The sequence below is a fragment of the Quercus suber genome, unplaced genomic scaffold, assembly GCF_002906115.3.
Source record: "Quercus suber isolate HL8 unplaced genomic scaffold, Cork oak 2.0 scaffold_45, whole genome shotgun sequence".
Taxonomy (NCBI): Eukaryota; Viridiplantae; Streptophyta; class Magnoliopsida; order Fagales; family Fagaceae; genus Quercus; species Quercus suber.
Window position 1 is genome coordinate 254,158 of NW_027069510.1, and position 20,053 is coordinate 274,210.

At 35.5% G+C, this 20,053-nt stretch overlaps 1 protein-coding gene across 1 annotated transcript; it reads left to right on the forward strand.

Annotated features, from left to right (window-relative positions):
• Positions 1-1,978: 1,978 nt before the first annotated feature.
• Positions 1,979-14,623, forward strand: LOC112035557 (alpha-mannosidase At3g26720). Its single transcript, XM_024068378.2, has 29 exons — positions 1,979-2,431; positions 2,523-2,606; positions 2,747-2,835; positions 2,948-3,122; positions 3,315-3,434; positions 3,573-3,656; positions 3,745-3,816; positions 4,064-4,177; positions 4,318-4,418; positions 4,500-4,593; positions 4,686-4,853; positions 4,951-5,040; positions 5,621-5,686; positions 5,801-5,857; positions 7,154-7,373; positions 7,488-7,627; positions 7,856-7,924; positions 8,083-8,142; positions 8,255-8,326; positions 9,197-9,244; positions 9,793-9,912; positions 10,330-10,395; positions 11,374-11,486; positions 11,620-11,704; positions 12,573-12,683; positions 12,759-12,854; positions 12,954-13,001; positions 13,768-13,836; positions 13,930-14,623. The coding sequence occupies exons 1-29, from the start codon at positions 2,237-2,239 to the stop codon at positions 14,143-14,145; spliced, it is 3,042 nt and encodes a 1,013-aa protein (XP_023924146.1). The 5' UTR covers positions 1,979-2,236; the 3' UTR covers positions 14,146-14,623.
• The last annotated feature ends 5,430 nt before the right edge of the window (positions 14,624-20,053 follow it).

The following is a 20,053-nucleotide window of genomic DNA, read 5'->3' on the forward strand; positions in this document are numbered from 1 at the left end:
GCAATTGGTTGTAGAATAATTTGAGGAACAGATACCTGCAAAAAGGATTAACTAGAGAATATTAATACTACATATTAACATCTACCACAGTGCTTAGATGCTTAAGACATCAATCATATTCCTCTTTTTATTTATTTATTTATTTATTTATTTATGGGAATCATATTCCTCCTTGAGTAGTTTAGCATAACTTTTTATATGCATATCTAGCTAATTTCTTTCGTTACTTGCCCCTTTTAAGCTTTTTTTTTTTTACTTGGGATTACTTATTTTTACCATTATTTTTTTTAAATCATTTTTACCATCTTTAATGTGGGGGCCCGAGGACCAAAGAAGGGTAAAACCACTGTGACCATTGTTCGTTCCTCGGGTGAAAGCATTTTAAGCCCGAGGAGGGGGGTTGCCCGTGGAGAGGAGGGGAAGAGACAAAATAGCTCTTGGAAATTTGGGAGGAGAGAATGGCGTTTAGAGAGAGATTCAAGGTAGTTGAAAGAAGTTTTCTGTGAAAGCTCACCTACTATCTTCTCATTAAATGATTGGCAACAGTTTTATCAGTTGTATTGATGAAGAAATGACCCTTGAACAGTAGGTTCACAGCTAAGCAGCTCATTCTACCGCCTTCAACAAGAATCTAATGGGACAAGTGTCCTAAGGAGGGCCTAGAGGATTGCAAATAGAGGGCTGGGATGCAAGAAGTATGGGAGTATATAAAGGAAGAGAACTTCCAAATGAAAGGGCTAGACCAAAAAATCAAGAAAAAGAGATTAGAACAAGAATAGTGAGAAGAAAGAGAGGGAGAACAGTGTGTATCCTTGCATAAAAATATCATTCTCAAGCGAGCTTGTAAAGAACCATCAATATACTTGTTTTTAATTGCTGTTCATTCCCTTCCTGTTTGAATCTTCGGACTTGAGCCTGACTTATTTTATCCACTCTCTAAATAATTTTTTATCTGTTTGGGCTTAGTTAGGTGGTATAGGCTTCACTATTCTAAGTGGATTTGGGCCTCTAATTTTCGTGTCCTTACATTTAAATTGTAACTAGGAAGTTAAGATCATTTGCAACAGTCTAGCTAAACACAAAACACTCTTTACAATAGAGAGTGGAACCACAAAACATTGCTCCAATAATCTCTATAAATCTAAAAAAAAAAAAAAAAATTGCTTATGAACAATACCTCTCTAGGCATATAGGGGTTATTGTAGATGAATTTCTTTCATTAAAAACATTTCAGCATGTTGTTATTCTTCTGTTGATTTGAAGGATGAAATTTTTTTTAATGTATTTTTAATTTAGTTATTCTCTCTAGTTCAGTCCAACCTTGTTGTTAGTTTGTATTTTCAAGTTCCAAAACAAGGTTGTTTTGGTAGAGTTAAGATGGGGATTAGACCGAATGACTATATTAAAAATGAATAAAAATAACAGGATTTGAATGAACTTAAAAAAAAAAAAAAAAAAAAAACTTAACTGAATCATGCCTTTGTAATTTGGAATTTAGTCCCAAATAAGCACTCACAAGTGACATTTTTTTAACTAATTTCCCCATACACTTAAGACATGGGAGAGGTATCATTCACCTTGTGACATTTTAGATTTACTAAAACCAACCTACTCTCATCCCAGTCAATCCAAAATATCAATATTTTTTCATCAAAAACTTAAAATCAATATTTGATATGCTTCACTTTTCTCAACAATAAACCGCAGGATAAGGTCATACTCTATTTTTATTTTTATTTTTATAGGAGATCATACTCATCTTGAAAATAACTTAATTCTAAAATTAATTATATGATACTATCCTTTTTCATTTAAACACACTCAAAAAAAAAAAAAAAATATCAAAATTTGATTAGAAACTGTGTCAATTTAATCTTCAAATTTTAAGTTTCTCAAAAAAAAAAAAAAAAAAAAAACAACAGAAAAATAAAGAAATGAAACTGTCTTTCTCAAACCCCAATTATCATATCGGTTCACATTTCTTCGAAGTCAAGAGAACTCTATTATTATCTGCAGACAGAGAGAGAAGCAGAAAAAGATACTATACAAAAAAAATAATGAACCTCAAAGTGATCACTGATCAAGAGTCAAGACTTTGCTAGCTTGTACTATATATAGGAATATGACACATATTTTATCTGCTAACTCAATCTCTCTTTACTTATTATAGTAACTCTTCTTCAATCCACTTCTTTGATTTCCCTGCTGAAGAAGAAACAGAATCCCATCGGCAGCCATGGCGTTCGTGCTGTTCTTCTTGTTGTCGCTGATTTTGTTGGCTTCATCAGAATCCACGTTCATAGCCTACAACACCACGCACAGAATCGTCCCAGATAAGATCAATGTCCACTTGGTCCCTCACTCTCACGACGATGTGGGTTGGCTTAAGACTGTCGATCAGTACTATGTTGGCGCTAATAACTCCATTCGAGTACTCCCAAATTGCTATTTTTGACTTTCTCACACTCTTTATCTTTGTTTGTGTTAAAGACTGATTTCTGGGTTTTTGTTTGGTGGAATAGGGAGCTTGTGTGCAGAACGTGTTGGACTCTGTAATTTCGGCTTTGTTGGATGATAGCAATCGCAAATTCATTTATGTTGAGATGGTACCCATTTTTTTTGTTTCTTCTTTAAATTGTGTTTTTTTGATATGGGTATTAGTTTTTTTTTTTTTTTTGTTTTTGTTTTTAATAGTGCATGTGAAGGACTAGGGGTTAAAGTAGTTATGGTTGAAAAATTTGTTCAGGCATTCTTTGAAAGATGGTGGAGGCAGCAAAGTGAGGGTAGGAAGGCTAAAGTCAAGGAGCTTGTCAACTCTGGTCAACTTGAATTCATGTATGATTGATTAATTTCATAAGCTAATTAATGTACTAGTGCTTTGTGATTTGAGTAATTTGTTGATTTTGTTTCGCACATTACAATTTTTTTTTTTTTTTGGATTTTGAAGAAATGGGGGTATGTGCATGCATGATGAGGCTACTCCTCATTACATTGATTTGATTGATCAGACCACTTTAGGGCATCAATTTATCAAAGACGAATTTGGTAAGGTTCCTAGAGTTGGTTGGCAGATCGATCCTTTCGGGCATTCTGCTGTGCAGGCTTACTTACTTGGTGCAGAGGTATGCTTATAAAAAAATTTGTTGCTCTCTTTTGTGTTCTTTTTGGTGCTGGAAATTCTTTATCTGTTGCAATCTAATAATGGGTATTTATCGAAGTTATCATGGATTGAATCAAGGGCTTAGTCATGTGGTAGATTTATATAGTTTTTGTGTGAGCGTTATCGTCCTAATGTGTCTGAATTTCTGTTGCAGTTAGGATTTGATTCCCTCTTTTTTGCTCGAATTGATTACCAAGATAGAGCTAAGCGACTAAATGACAAGAGTCTTGAGATTGTTTGGCGGGGTTCCAAGTCTCTAGCTTCATCTTCACAGGTTAGGGAGGGACATGATGTCTATATTCTTTTACCTATTCAAAGTGTTCGACTTGAGAATTTACTACTTGTTTTATGCGTTCTACTTTGATGATATTTTATGTACTCTTTTGACTTGTGTTGCAAACTTCATATGCAGATATTCACTGGGATATTCCCTAGGCATTATGACCCTCCTGATGGCTTCACATTTGAGATTAATGATGTTTCCCCTCCTATTCAGGTAAAACTTTTTGTGGTAAAAAATATTCATATGGTTCTCCTGAATTTTTGCTCTAGAGGTCTTATTGAAATGATATTTTTGATTGAAGGATGATATTCTCCTGTTTGACTATAATGTTCAAGAGCGAGTTAATGACTTTGTAGATGCTGCATTGGCACAGGTAAGCAGTAGAAATTTTTATCTCACCAATATTCATGTTCCTTATTGTTTGCACAACGTGAAGGTTAATTCATAGCTTCAAATGGCCATGTTGTGTAATGACTAATTTGAATAATTCAAGTTTAGGAAGTGATTGAACTTGAAGTACTTCACCAAATGCACATGGAAAGAAATGCCTTTAATCCCACTGAAGTTTTTTAGCTTAATGATTATTACAGATAAAAAATAGACTTTCTTCTTTTTTCTAGGCTAATGTAACCAGGACAAAGCATATTATGTGGACCATGGGGACAGATTTTCGCTTTCAATATGCAAATTCATGGTTCAGGCAGATGGACAAGTTCATTCATTATGTCAATGAGGTACTTAATTTTTAGAAGCCTTTTCAAAGATTACTTGATTAAAATTACATGGCTTCATAGGTTTACGTCCTTTTGTCATTTCTGTCACTGTTTTATATGTATTGTAAATTTATTGAAAAGTTTTATTGGAATATTCTCAGGATGGGCGTGTTAATGCACTGTACTCAACCCCGTCCATCTACACTGATGCAAAATATGCAACAAAAGAAAAATGGCCTCTCAAAACCGAAGATTTCTTTCCGTGAGTTTGATATTATTATTTTGGCACTCAGCTCATCTTTGTTTTACGAACTTCGAATTTAAATATATAAACCATGTTCAGGTATGCAGATCATCCAAATGCCTATTGGACTGGTTACTTTACAAGTAGACCAGCGTTTAAAGGTTATGTCAGGATGATGAGTGGTTATTATCTGGTAAGATCTTGGTCCTTACTTCTTCTATTATGTCCTGTCAGGCTATCTTGGCATGCTTTGAACATTTAAATCCTTTTGTGTTCTACAATTAGGCAGCAAGGCAATTGGAGTTCTTCAAAGGCAGGAACAAATCTGGGCCAAACACCGATGCACTAGCTGATGCTCTGGCAATTGCTCAACACCATGATGCAGTTAGTGGTACAGAAAGAGAGCATGTTGCTGCTGATTATGCAAAACGATTGTCGATGGGCTATGCAGAGGTGCAACTTAGTTTGATTTCCAGCAATAAGTTATGATTGTTGACACTGTAAAGTTTTATGTGAATGTCTAATACTGCCGAGTTATACTTCTCTACAGGCTGAGAAGGTGGTTTCCTCTTCGCTTGGTTTCTTGGCAGACTTGAGATCAAGTACTAGACAAGGAAATCCAGTAACAAATTTTCAGCAGGCAATATACAATATTGACTTTTTTTTTTTTTGGTATATCATGTACTCTCTGCTTTATATTACATCAGAAGAATCGTGCTATAAATTATTCTTTTGGTATGGTGGCAAATCATTTGCCACTAAACGTCATATGACTAATATGATTATTAGGTCATGTTACATGTCATCTTTTGTATCTGCTGCAACATGAACTCTGGTTTGTTTCACGCTTAAATTTTGGTGAACTGCACTTTCATACTAAATTATAGCCTGTTGGAAGATCTCAAGATGATGTCTTATCTAACAACAGACTATCCAAGATCTGAAGTTTAGGTGTTTTTGTTTGTCCCTTAATTTATCATGTGTAAGAGTGCTACCTTGTCTTCCAAGAACTTATTCACGAAAGGTATAAAAAAAATCATTGAAATATTATTCTGCTTAGCATTTGGAAGAAAATTTGGTGAAGACTACATGTGCGCTCACCCTTTTCCTGACCATTTTGTATCTCATATGAACTCTGTAATCAATTCTTAATTTTAAATAATAACAGAGTTAAATGTTCTGCTGACTTCTGTCTCATGGAAATTTTGGGTACTTGGCAGTGTCCTCTTCTTAATATAAGTTACTGTCCTCCATCAGAAGCTGTATTGTCAGATGGTAAAAGCTTGGTAAGGTCATCATTTTATTTTAAACTTTTTGATTTTATCCTTCATTAAAAATTAAAACTAAATCTTGCATTTTGATATATTAATTATTGTCTTGTATTCTCATTTGCTCTGCAGGTTGTTGTTGTTTATAATCCCTTAGGATGGAAGAGGGAGGAAGTAATACGAATTCCTGTGAGTGCTTCTGTTCTTAGTCTTTCTTACGTAATTGAATTGAATATTTTTCACCAATGCTTCATAGCCAGCACTTGTTATCATGCTCCAAAATTAAATTTATTATCATATTGTTTAGATTTTTCTTCATCCCTTGTTTATCTAATGGTAATTATCTACATGTAAACTGCTTTTTCATAAGTTTAATCATTGTTTATTCATTCTGATCTTTGGGCCTTTCTGATACTACTCCCTGCCACTTAGAGCACCCTGAATAGCATTGCTTTTAATGACTCTGCATAGCTTATGATGTAACCTTGTAATAATTTGCAAATTACATAAAAACAAACCATTGTTTCAGTATAAATTAACATTATATTATTTGACCATCCAGAAATCAAACATTGAGATTGTCTCATAAGTTGTATTATAAACATGTATGCTCTCACTTGCACAGACACACACCACACTCACACAGCTCATCTACATAGAAAGGTAACCTCTTATTACCTAAAACGAGTGAACATATAGAAGAGGATGTGAATCGTAAGATAAGAGCATGGTGGATGGAGTGGAGAAGCACATCAAGAGTATTATGTGGTTGTAGAATACCTATTAAATTAAAGGGATAATTTTATAAGACTCCTATAAGACTTGTTATGCTCTATGCTACTAAATGTGGGGCAATTAAGAAGTGACATGTTCATAAAATTAGTGTAGCTGAAATGAGATTGTTTAGATGGATAATTGGAAATATAAGGAAAGATAGGATTTGTAACGACGATATTTGCTTAATGATGGAGGTGGTCTCTATTGATGAAAAGATGAGGAATAGTTGCTTGAGATAGTTTGGTCATGTGCAGATGAGGGCAATTAATACACTACTGAGAAAGGGTAAGTTGATTCAAGTTGAGAGCATAGAAAAAGATAGAAAAATAACTAAAATAACGTTTAGAAGTAGTAAAAAAAGACATGTCAATTAAGGATGTTAAAAATAGTATGACTTTGGACATAATAGAATGGTGGAAAAGAATATATGTGGCTGACCTAGGATTGGCCTATTGAGGATCCATAGCTGACTCCATAATTTTGGGACTAAGACTTGATTGTGGTTGTTGTATTGTTATCAAAAAGCTCCTATCCTTTTGTTAGGGTTAGAGTTTACATAATACTTTATAGAAGTCATTCAAATCTTAAATTCTTGAATATAATTCTCTCTTACTTATCAAAAAAAAGTCATTCAAATCTTAAAAAAAAAAGAAAAAAAAGAATTAACTTTACTTACAAATAGCTTAATGCAAATTGAACTTGCTACAGGTTTCTTCTGATAAGGTTTTTGTTCAAGATTCTGATGGGAGAGAAATTGAATCTCAGCTTCTACCTTTGTCAAATGTGACTTTGAGCATGAGAAATTACTACGTTAAAGCATATATGGGTACATCCCCTAATGGATCACTTAAGTATTGGCTTGCTTTTTCAGCATCCGTACCTCCTCTTGGCTTCAGCACTTACATTGTCTCAAATGCAAAACAGACAGGTTAGGAATATCTTTTCATTTACACTTCCTACAAACATAGAACTATAAGGAAACAGTGGTACCATGTTGCTGACATGAAATATTATTTCCATCTTTCCACTTATTGAAATAAAGGTCCTAGTTCCACCAGCTCAATGGTTTATACATCAGAAGGAAGAGCAAGCAATACCATAGAAGTTGGGCAAGGCAGTTTGAAGCTAATTTTTACTGCAGATGAAGGAAAACTTACTCATTTTGTTAATAGCAGAAATCTGGTATTGTATATTGTATAAGATACAGTTTCAGTGTTCTATTGTATTTTGTCCATGTGACTTATCTTTACCCTGGGATATGTTGAATCCCAATATGCTTTCAAGATTATGATCAAGTAATTAAACATGGAATATATAGTTTAATGATCTTCAATCATAGCCTTTCTCTATATATTCTAGAACGATGAATGTAATGCTTACATTTTGACAATCTTTTTCTCATTACTGAAGGTCACAGCATCTGCTAAGCAATCATACAGTTATTATTCTGGAAGTAATGGAACTGAGAAAGATCCTCAGGTAGTCAAATCTGTATACATCAAAGCTTTATTATGTCTTGTGAAACATCATTATTCCACTGTCATTATATTACTTGCATCAAAATTTCTGTTTGCTTCAAATGTTGAAAGAAAGTTGTAAGATTTATTACCATTTTATAATTTTTCCTTTTGTTGAAGGCTTCTGGAGCATACGTCTTCCGCCCAAATGCTACGTTTCTGGTTGAATCTGAACACCAGGTAATCATGTCCTTCAAAGATCTTCCAAAATTCATCAATAAATCTCTCACTATAAACTCATTGCTTACAAAATTTGAGTGCCTGATTGAGTTAATATGCATATCTGTTCCAGGATCCTTTAACAGTTCTCAGGGGTCCAGTATTGGATGAAGTACACCAACAAGTCAACCCATGGATATCTCAGGTTGTTTGCTTTTCAAAAGAACACACAGACACGCACACACACAGAGGCACCAACTTTTGTACTGAACCTTACTTTTTCTAATGCAGTAATATAAAAAAGATTAATTTGATTTTCTCATCCACTAAAATTATATCGATAAATCATTTACTTGATTCAAGAAAGCTTTCTGAATGCATATGTCAAGAGATTTGTGATGGTGTCACATGCATAAAGAGGAAGCTGCATATGATTTGTGCTATAGTGATTGAGCTGAGAGAGAGAAACCAAAGCAATTGTTTATAGGTACTGTTGCTGTATTGCCTCTGTTGGTGGAAATGTGACGAAGTAGGTTGAGGATGGACATGGATGCATTTGGTGTTGGCCTAGGTTGTGCTGGATGCAATATTATGCACCAACTTCTATGGGGCCCCGTTGAATTGAATTTTGGTGAGGGTCACTGGTGAGTGTTGTCAGACAGGAGATGCTGACGATTATGATAGATATTGGGATAGCCACCATTGAGAATGCTGTATGTGGGCATTGCTAATGAAAATTCCATGTAGTGTGCTTTCACCTGTGACCTAATTTCTTTGTAGTTGTGGAGGAATTGTGGAAATATGACATGTGTTGGTTTTAATTAGTCTTACTGAAATCCTTTTTTTAGATTTATCAGTGTCATTTCATGAAATAGATAGTGCTTTAAAAGAGGAAGCAGTGGGATCAAACAGTTCTATTAGATCCTGAGGCGGTTATATTCTAATTTCCTGCTGAATCTCTTTTTGAACGATAACTTTATGCTGTGTAAGAATCTGTTGTCTCTCTCCCCCACCCCCTAAAAGAAAAGATTTTTTTACTTCTACTTCCATAATATTATGCTGGTTGTGTGGACAGATTACCAGAGTATTCAAGGGAAAAGAGCATGCTGAAGTTGAGTTCAGTGTAAGTTAACTTCTCTTGTATGTTGATTTATTTAAGCGATTACTTTTCCTCCCTTTTGGCTTTTGTGGTTTGTTGAGATAGTGTTTATGCAAAATAGAAATAGGAAAATAGAAGACGAAATCACACAGGAAACACAAACAATTACATGGTTAGGCCTTAGGCCAATGCCCATGGACAGCGTCAATGAGAAAGTTTCACTAATAAAATAAGGAGATTACAAAGGTGGCACAAAAGGTCTCTCACAAAGTCTAAACCCCAAATACACCCAAAGAGCTATCTTTCTCAAAAGCACGCAAGAAGAGAATCCTTATTTTCTCTAAGCTAATGCCACGGCTTGAACCCTCTTTTTCAAAAACAACCAAGATATGTATATAGGTGCTCCCTGTTTCACTAAAGAAGACCTAATAGAATTGGCTAGTAGAGGTCCAAATATTACTAGGGCTAGGTCAATAATATTAACCAAAAAGGCCTCTGAAACAACATGGTTATTATATGTTTGATAAATCACTTGAGGCTTTATTTGTTTACTTTATTTACATGAATTGTAGATTGGGCCTATACCTGCTGATGATGGGATTGGGAAAGAAATCACAACTCAAATCACAACAACAATGAAGACCAATAAGACATTCTACACTGATTCTAATGGACGTGATTTCATCAAAAGGGTATGGCAATACTTGCTAACTGTTGTTTCTACAATTTGTTTCTTTAAGATTTAGCTGCATTACTTATGATTGGAACAATGTGAATGATTTTGACTGTTGTATCTGCTATGTTTTAGGTGAAATTCTCCTCTCTCTCTCTCTCTCTCTCTCTCTCTCTTTCTCTCTCTCTCTCTATATATATATATAATTTTTTATTTTTTTTATTTTAATAAATGGCATCCCACATGGGGGTGGGGAGTTGGGCATAGCTCAAATAAGACAACATTATCGTTATCATTAAGGATGAAAATTTGAATGGGGATATTTTGGAAAAGAAACATACATGATATGCTTGATTAAAAAATTGCACTCAGGGTATTAATTATAGTATTGACTTTCATTTCAAGGTTTGACCTCATACTTCTAATTGATTTGCAGGTTCGGGATTTCAGGACAGACTGGAACCTGCAAGTGAACCAACCAGTTGCTGGAAATTATTATCCTGTATGTTTTTCTTTTGCATGAAATATTTTGGCAACTATTCATTTGATAGATATAAAATGTTAGGAGCTTTTTTAATTTATGTGAATTCTTATATTCATATTCCAGCTTTTTCTTTGCTTTTCCAATCTTTATATATTCATGCGCCTTTCAGGATACACCACATTTTTCCCCTCCCTTTTCTTGGACAGAAAATATATCATTTTGATACAAGGGGGGTCTTAAGTTAATGCTATTAGTTTCTTCTTTAAGAAAAAATTCTTTCTCAAATGTGATGTCTAGCAGTCTCCACAATGTCCTGCATATCAAGCAAAATTTGTTAATTGAAAGAAGTATCAATTGAAAAATGTTTCATCGGGTATATTCTACTGTTAAGTGTTGACATTACTTCATGGCACTCAGATGCTGTTCGGGAAGCCCCAAAAGCCAGTCAATTACCACCACCAGTTTAAAGTTTTATGTTGCATATAAAGCATGTTAAGTTGTACAGTGGTTCAGTGTCCCTTGCATATAAAGCCTGTTAAGTTGTACAGTTGTTCACTTTGTCCCTAAAAAGGCATTATATGGAAACTAGAAACCAGTTCGCCCGGACACACCAAATCCACACCCAATTTCACAACATGTTTGGGTGTCAACTTGTGATTGGATTACATCACTTACACATGGAACTACCATTGGTACTTAGTGAAAAGTGGATTTGGGTGAACCAATTACAAGTTGACACTAAAGCATATTGTGGATTTGGATATGAGTTTGGGTGTTTCCCTAGTGTTTCTTTTAGAAGCTCCTGCTTACTTGCCTTTTGAGGAATATTGGGTTTAAAGATGGCAAGCCTCTTTTGAAAGCATTCAAGGTGATCTCTCTTAGCATTTATCGTCAAGCATATTTGTAATGAATTCGTTTTCTATGTTGTTCATTTTTGTTTTAATAATTCTTTTGCTTAGCAAATCTTTTTCTTTTACCTTTACTCCATTGCTTCAGATCAATCTTGGAATTTATGTACAAGATAGCAGCATGGAACTCTCAGTATTGGTGGACCGCTCAGTGGGAGGAACTAGCTTAGTGGATGGTCAAATAGAGTTGATGCTGCATAGGTTTCTTATATCTCTCACTGCTTTCTATGATAATCAATTATTATGTACTTTGATTCTGTTTTTATCCATTTCACTTGTATAAATAGAATTTCTTGTTCCTTCATGATCTCTGATGTGCTTCTCTGTTTCATAGGAGATTGCTTCATGATGATTCAAGAGGTGTTGGTGAGGCATTAAATGAAACAGTTTGTGTCCTAGCTAAATGTGAAGGTTTAACTGTAAGCATCCTTTTCTCAAAAAAAAAAAAAATTGTAAGCATCCCTTGCAATGTCACATACAAGAACATGTGGTTCTATCGTTACTATATTTCTACCTGATCATGTAGTCAGTTTTCAAATATTCAAGGGGATCATATGATGTACATGTGTAATTTGGCTTCTGGCTGTCTTTAATAGCCATTTTCCTCAAGGCTTTTACCTTATTAAACCTATTCTTCTTCTTTTTTACTGCTGCCTTGTTATTAAATATCAAACTTATTTTTTAATTTATTGTCCTTTATTTGATGATAGACCATCAGATTATGGTTGCTTTTTTTGCTACAGTACACATTAACATTTTTTTAAGGCGCTGTAATAGAGATTGAGCGTACATTAAATGAAACAGTTTGTGTCCTAGCTAAATGTGAAGGTTTAACTGTAAGCATCCTTTTCTCAAAAAAAAAAAAAAAAAAAAAAAAATTTGTAAGCATCCATTACCATGTCACATACAAGAACATGTGGTTCTATCGTTACCATTTTTCTACCTGATCATGTAGTCAGTTTTCAAATATTCAAGGAGATCATTTGATGTACATGTGTAATTTGGCTTCTGGCTGTCTTTAATAGCCATTTCCCTCAAGGCTTTTACCTTATTAAACCTATTCTTCTTCTTTTTTACTGCTGCCTTGTTATTAAATATCAAACTTATTTTTTAATTTATTGTCCTTTATTTGATGATAGACCATCAGATTATGGTTGCTTTTTTTGCTACAGTACACATTAACATTTTTTTAAGGCGCTGTAATAGAGATTGAGCGTAAACCCATATATTGCTATTTCTCTTTTTACTGCAGCTGTCACCTCTTATTGATCTATGGCTATATTGCAGGTCCAAGGAAAATTTTATCTCAAAATTGATAATATAGGAGAAGGTGCCAAGTGGCGCCGCACAGTTGGCCAGGAGATTTATTCTCCACTTCTCTTGGCCTTCACAGAGCAGGTGAATGAAAAATCTTGACATTGATTTGTTGCCATGGGGTCACAATGCTCAGGCGACTAGTTTTCCTTTTTTCAGGATGGAAATAATTGGATAAATTCCCATGTACCTACTTTCTCAGCAATTGATCCTTCCTATGCTTTACCAAACAACATTGCTGTGATAACCCTCCAGGTAATGGGTAAATTCCTTATGAATATTTCTTCTAAGTTGGGCCCCATTAATGATAATGAGGACGGGGTGGTTATAATTTTTTTTTTCTTGATATTGTAGGAACTTGCAAATGGAAAAGTGCTTCTTCGGCTGGCTCACTTGTATGAGGTGTGCTTATCTGCTTATAAGGCTAAAAGTGGTCATTCTGGATACCAACTTAAAAGTTTATTAGAAAAAAGATACCAACTTTAAAGATTTGTATGGGCTACCCTTAGCCTTAAGTATTTTGAAGTACAAATTCAAGAAACTGGTTTGCTTTTTAGGTTGCTCTGTCACATTGCTCTTCATGTAGGTTGTGTGTGTTGTGGAATGAGTCAAGACATACATTCTCATGCAAACTGTGATTGGCTGTTAGTTTCTTTTTCTCCAACTTTGTTTCTTTCTCATGCATATTTAATTATGTTTGCCTGTCAATGTGTGATGGGTTCATATATCTGCTAGCTTCTAGTTTATCTTGCCATGGTCAAAAATTTTTCATCCATTCCCAAAATCTTTCTACAGTTTCTTTCTACTTCTTTGAGAGCTGTTTTGCAATTTACTGTTGAGTAATTTTGAATTGGATATCGCTGGAAATGGAGGTAGTCATTGCAATCTACAATGATCTTACCAGAGTAGCAGTGTTGCACTATGAATCAGTTGCTTTCAAAATGCCCTAGTCCTGCTCTAGAACCAAAAAAGGAAACTCCTGGCATTTGTCTGTTGTCTTATATGTGCCAACTTGAATATCATCTGAGAAGAGTTTTTAACAAGTGACTGATAAATTTTAAGCATTACTCTTAAGCTGATTTATCAATTATTGCCCTTTGGTTTACATATATACATCAATCAATATATATTCTAAACTCGACTTGGTTGCTCTTTGATGTGTACAAAGATTGGAGAGGACAAGGACTATTCAGTGATGGCGAGTGTGGATTTGAAGAAGCTGTTTCCAAAGAAGGAGGTAAGAACAATAAGTACATGACTAAATCACTCTTATCATTGGCAAATATGTTGTTGGATCATAATTCTTAGTTTCATTCCATATTCTTTGCAGATAAGTAAAGTAACAGAGGTGAGTTTGTCTGCCAATCAAGAAAGAGCTGAGATGGAGAAGAAAAGGTTAGTCTGGGAAGTTGAAGGCCCTGCCGAAGAATCCAAGGTGGTAAGGGGAGGGCCTGTAGATCCAGTAAAGCTAGTGGCGGAACTTGCCCCAATGGAAATTCGGACTTTCTTAATTGACTTCGATTATCTCCAAATGTTTGGTTCTTGAAAGAGAAGCTTAGGTCTAAGTTGCATTTTGGTCTAAGGTGAACTCTTTGCTAAGCTTCACTTCTGTATGTGCTAATGTCACAGTGTGGAAATATCTCTGTACAGTACCCATAATTTCAAGAAAAGAAAGAAAAAAGAACTGATAATCAGTTTTTATATTATTGTAATTCATTAGTGGCTGAAGTTGAAATATCATTCAATTTGTAAGCACCAGAAAATGCCTGTTTGACCCTCGTGTTATTGATATCTCAGTAAGAGCAAGAAGAGTACAGCACCCAGGTACCACTTGACCACCATTTTCGTGCGAGAGTAATTCTAGGATTACACTATTTTTTGTAATTATCCTACATGTTAGATTGTGAATGACTGCCTGTTTACTTATACATGGTTTCAACATTTTTTCTCCAACTCTCACAATCTGCAACAGAAGAGTTGTGGCACAAAAAAGTGTAGTGATAAATTTTTATCTTTTTGCTCGACTTCTTTCTTGCATTTTAGATATTATCTCAGAATTGGTTATGACAGTTCCAACTTAGGGTCATGAAAGATTATTCTACAACTGCTTGTTGAAAACTATCAAATATTATATTCAGGTTTCCTTGCAACTGTTTTGCAACTCTAAATTGCACTCCTTGCAACTGCCTCATGATCTATCAAATATTATATTCAAGTTTCCTATAACACTACTTGGAAGCGTAGCTGTTTTATGCTGCCATGTAGCAGCAGCTTCAGCAATAGTTAAAAGGAACAATTATTCTTTAAAATGATATCTTTACACATTTTAAAATGGGCCTGGCTAACAGTGTCCCAGGACATTTGTAAATTAAACAATATAGAAATTTAGATACCACTTTAATTTATGGTGCCCTCAGGGCATTCTATATGATCTATTAAAAAGAGATAAAATTTAGTTCAAGATGTTTATAAACTTACTACCTAATAATGTGGTTGGTATATCAACAATATGGTACACAGAATTCTTAATTTTTTTTTAAAATATTTATATAATAATTAAATTAGTAGTATCCTAGCATTTACTCTATGACCACATTTGAAGTTTCTCTACACTACCCAACTTTCTTTTTAAAATAAAATAATAATAAAAAACATTAATCAAACACATAATAATAAAATTTTTGGTAAAAGGGGAAATTTCTATTAATTAACTCGCAACAGATACAATAGGAACAAAACAGAATCATTGGCCTAAATAATGTATAGGTGCTCGGACTTGAAGCTTGAGCCAAAACAGATGGCTTTAACTTTTAACACAACTAAATTGATCGTTGTTGGAAATCACTTTATTCCTATGAAGTCAAAGGTTCTAAATACCCAAAGGAAAGATAACATTTCAGGAAATACCTTATATATATATATACACAGAAAAGATAGACGTATATTGGAAAAAAAAAAAAAACAACAACAACAACAACAGATACAAAGAAAGGAAACAAAAACTAGACATGGCAAAACGGGTCAGACCCGTTTGACCCGCGACCCGTTTGACCCGTTTAAAAATGACCCGTTTTGACCTGTGACCCGTTTTGACCCGCGACCCGATTGACCCGACCCGACCCTCCCGTTTTTCCACGTCTACCAACGTTGAGTAGATTGAGATTGAGGTGTAATTCTTATAAGATGTTTATTTATTCTTCTTCACTTAATATGTTATGTACTCCATTATAGTTTGTCATTCTTTACTTGCCACCTTCATTTTCTCTTCCTACTTTAAACATATCAAAAATTATACCAAGATTAGCTTCTAGAAAGCTGGAATAAGAGTTGCACCAAATTTAGGTATCAAGTGTTTAGTGGTAATTGATAAGTGGTAATAGTATCACCAATGAAAATCTAATCACAGTTAAGGAACTTAGAAACAATTGACAAATTGCATCTATTTCCAAAAAAAAAAAACTTGTTTGAAAAATACGGGTCAACTCGACCCGTCCCGTGACCCGTTTGACCCGCGACCCGTTTGACCCGCAACCCGTTTGACCCGCGACCCGTTTGACCCGCAACCCGTTTGACCCGTTTAAAAATGACCCGTTTTGACCCGTGATCCGTTTTGACCCGCGACCCGATTAACCCTACCCGAACCCGACCCGACCTGCCCGTTTTGCCATGTCTAACAAAAACTCAAGGAGGGACCCATAGACCAATCCCATCAATAAGGACAAACAAATAAAAAAAAAAAGAAAAAAAGAACTAAAAGGTATACATCATGTCTCAAAAAAGAGTATGGGGCACACATTGGTGCTCAGCTATGAGCCATACTACGAGCTAGCCTCTAATCATTTTCCATCATGGACACTGCTCATTTTAGGATTGCATGGAGTAATTTTTAGGTACTCTCAAAATACGGAGAATGGTGCTTCCTTCACTCACATTCATGGTGGAGTCTGCTTATTAAATTCATGATGGAGTCCACCATAAATGTGAGAGGAGGGAGCACCATTTCACTATACTCCGGGACTACCTAAGAATTTTTCGATTGCATGAGGGGGAGTCTGAGTTGCTTAAAAAAGGAAATGGTTTCGTGTGTGCCAAATGGACCAGGCCACCATAGCCCATATTTCTATATCTCCGTTGGGTAGTTTCTTCATCAACATTCTAGTGAGGCCATGAAAATTCTGAGTCGAGGAGTCACATTTTTGCACTTTTCTCGGAGCAAGTGCCCAAGCATTTCAGGCTAAGGGGCATTGCCAGAGAATATGGATAACTATCTCATCTTGCATTCCGAAGATTGCACACTTCGGGTTGACAGGGACTTTCCAATGGACAAGGTTGGCTTGGGTGGGTAGAATGTCTGAGCTAGCACGCCACACAAAGATTCGCACTTTTGAAGGGATGGGTAGTTTCCATATTCTATTCCAGACCTGTTTATCCTCATGAGCCATGGAGTGCTCTGCCATCGAAACTTGGTTCATTCGAAGAGCTACACAATATGCAGTTCATACTGAGAAGGTCTAGGACTTGTTCTCATTCCAACACAGTTTATCTCAGACCTCCAAGGTTCCCAAAGGAATTTTGAGCACTCCATCCCTTGACAATGGTAGGAACTAGGAGTTAACCTTACCCCGATCCCATTGCTTAGTGTGTGGATCAATGAAGTCACAGACCTCAAAGATAGGTCCACACCATCACGGAACAATGGGGGGTAAGGGAGCCACTTGTGACTCTGAATGCCAATCGTGTGTCCATCTTCAACTTGCCATACTGACCCGGCCTGTAGTAACTCCCTAGCACTGAGTAGGCTACGCTAGACATAAGAAGGATTGTTCCCTAGTTCTACCTCCATGAAAGAACATGTGGGGAAGTATTTGGTTTTGTACACCCTATAGAATAAAGAATGGGTTCCATGAATCAATCGCCATGCCTGCTTGGCCAACATTGTGAGGTTAAACACATGAATATCTCGAAAGCCCATACCACCTCTATCTTTAGGGGCACACAGTTTACTCCAATTAATCCAATGAATCTTCCATTTGTTCCGAGTCTGTCCCCACCAATACTTAGCCAACGTTGAGTTTATACCATCGCATGTTGCCCTAGGTAATTTGAAAATGCTCATTGAGTAAGTGGGGATAGCTTGGGCCACCGTCTTAATAAGAACCTATCTACCAACCTTAGAAATATACTTTTCTTTCCACCCTATCACCCTTTTAGTAATCCTTTCCTGGAGCTCCTTAAACGTGCTCACCTTTGACTTACCCCCCACCATAAGCAAACCGAGATATCTTTCGCAGTTTGTCAAAATTTGTGCCCCAAACATTGCCCGAATATCTTCTTGCACCCCACGACTAGTGTTTTGACTAAAGAACAAGGTAGTCTTTTGTCGATTAATAACTTGCCCAGAAGCTTCTTCATTCCGTGTGAGCAATTCCAGTAACTGGCGGCATTCATTGGGTTTAGCTTCACAAAAGAGCAGATTATCATCGACGAAAAGTAGGTGTAAAATTTGAACACCCCCTTGGCAAGATAAGAGCCCTTGTGAGATTTGGTGGCTTTCTGCAGCAAAGAAGAGAGACCTTCGGCACAAAGGAGGAAGAGATATGGAGACAAAGAGTCACTTTATTTGATACCCATTGAGGAGATTACATAGCCACGGGGCTCGCCATTGATGAGGATAGAGTATGAGGTTGTGTGCACTATCGTCATTACTAGATTCACCCAAGGCACTAGGAAGCCCAGCCTTAACATGATTCTTTCAAGGAAATCTCATTCCACCCTGTTATAAGCCTTACTAATATCGAGCTTGATTGCCATGTGCCCAACCTTCCCTTGTCTTTTATTTTGCATCCTGTGTAACATTTCAAAAGCCACAGTATTATTGTCTGTGATAAGCCTATCTAGTACAAACGCACTTTGGGAGTCAAAGATAACATAAAATTACTAATACCATATTAGTCGTAGTAAGATGAGTTACATCAATTCAATCTAATAATAAAATTACATAAAAGAAATTGGTCCAAAATAATACAAGCCAAATAATAAAATTACATAAAAGTAATAGGTCCAAAATAATACAAACAATGATAATAAAATTACATAAAAGTAATTGTTCCAAAATAATACAAAACCATCAACTGGACCAGATTCCACGAATGGCCCAAGATTACAACCAAAACGAATTATTTTTTTCTTTGAGGTCTAGCTTAGTAATGGTTTTGGTGCATAAAAGAACAAGGTCACTCCTTATATTGAGGTTTATAGGTGGGGTCCATGACTGCTAAGAGGAAAATTCCAAGATTAACATAGATTTAGGGATTAACCCATATGTTTAGGGATCATCCTTATATTGAGGTTTAGGGATTAAAAACCCAGAGGTTCCTTATCAGCTAGGAGGAAAATTATATGGGTTATTATCTAGGAGGAAACCATAATAGTTCTCATCAGCAAGTGACCCCACACAGATATCAATTAAAAGCTGCAGATTCTCAACAAAATTCCACTATATGAGTTTTTGGAATTTAAATCCTCTAGATTTCTTAGGGTACTCCACTAAATGGATTTCTTTAAATTTTAACCATTCTTGAATGATTTAATGGTCTAGATTTTGCCATGTCTGCATTTCACTAATAATAATCTTAATTGTTTTGTTTGCAACATTGTTATATTATGTTAAGAGTATTATTAGTGGAATGCTGACATGACAAAATCTAGACTTTTAAATCTTAAACTCTTAAATCATAAAAGAATGGTTAAGATTTAAGAAATTTATTGGTAGAGTACCCTAGAAAATCTAGAGGATCTGAATCTGAGTTTTTGGCCATCAAATAAAGATAGTAGGGAGAGAAATCTTTTTGCTGCTCTCCACTCCACCGCATGCTAAGTTTTGTTGTTTAATCTGGGAATGGGGATTTAAGAGTGGCTTTCATGAGCTTTGAAGTTATTTATTTATTTTTTCAAATGAATGAAGTTGAGTTTTCAGTTTTGGGTTTTTAACCCCAAAATTGTTATCGAGAAAGCAAAGGAAAAGAAAATTCTTGGGTTATTAGTGCCTACTATTTTTATTTTTATTTTTAAAGTTTATGATTATGTGGCAATACAAGTGGCAATTTATATGTCATGGAAAAAAGAAAAAATTTATTTTGACTATTAGTCATGTCATTATTTTCCATCCATCTTTTAGGCTGCGTTTGTTTCGACTTCAAACTACTTTCGGAAATCAATTTCCGTAAAATAAGGGTATTTGGCTGCTTAGGAAAATTGGGTCAACGGAAAATAATTTCCCCTTTGACCGAAAATAACCCCAACCCAGGTGGAAATGGATTTCACCTTCTATTTTCCCTTAAACCAATTTCCGGAAAAAACTCTCTCAACTCTCCAGGCTCTCTCACACAGCAAGTCTCTCTCACACAGCAACACAACTCTCCAAGCACTCTCAACTCTCCAAGCTCTCTCACACA

What these genes read in the sequence shown, in the direction of transcription:
- LOC112035557 (XM_024068378.2), top strand. Translation starts at nt 2,237, where the DNA reads ATGGCGTTCGTGCTGTTCTTCTTGTTGTCGCTGATTTTGTTGGCTTCA. An exon ending in TTGTTAATAGCAGAAATCTG is followed by an intron (nt 7,628 to 7,855) that starts GTATTGTATATT and finishes TCATTACTGAAG; the next exon opens with GTCACAGCATCTGCTAAGCA. An exon ending in ATGCTGAAGTTGAGTTCAGT is followed by an intron (nt 9,245 to 9,792) that starts GTAAGTTAACTT and finishes CATGAATTGTAG; the next exon opens with ATTGGGCCTATACCTGCTGA.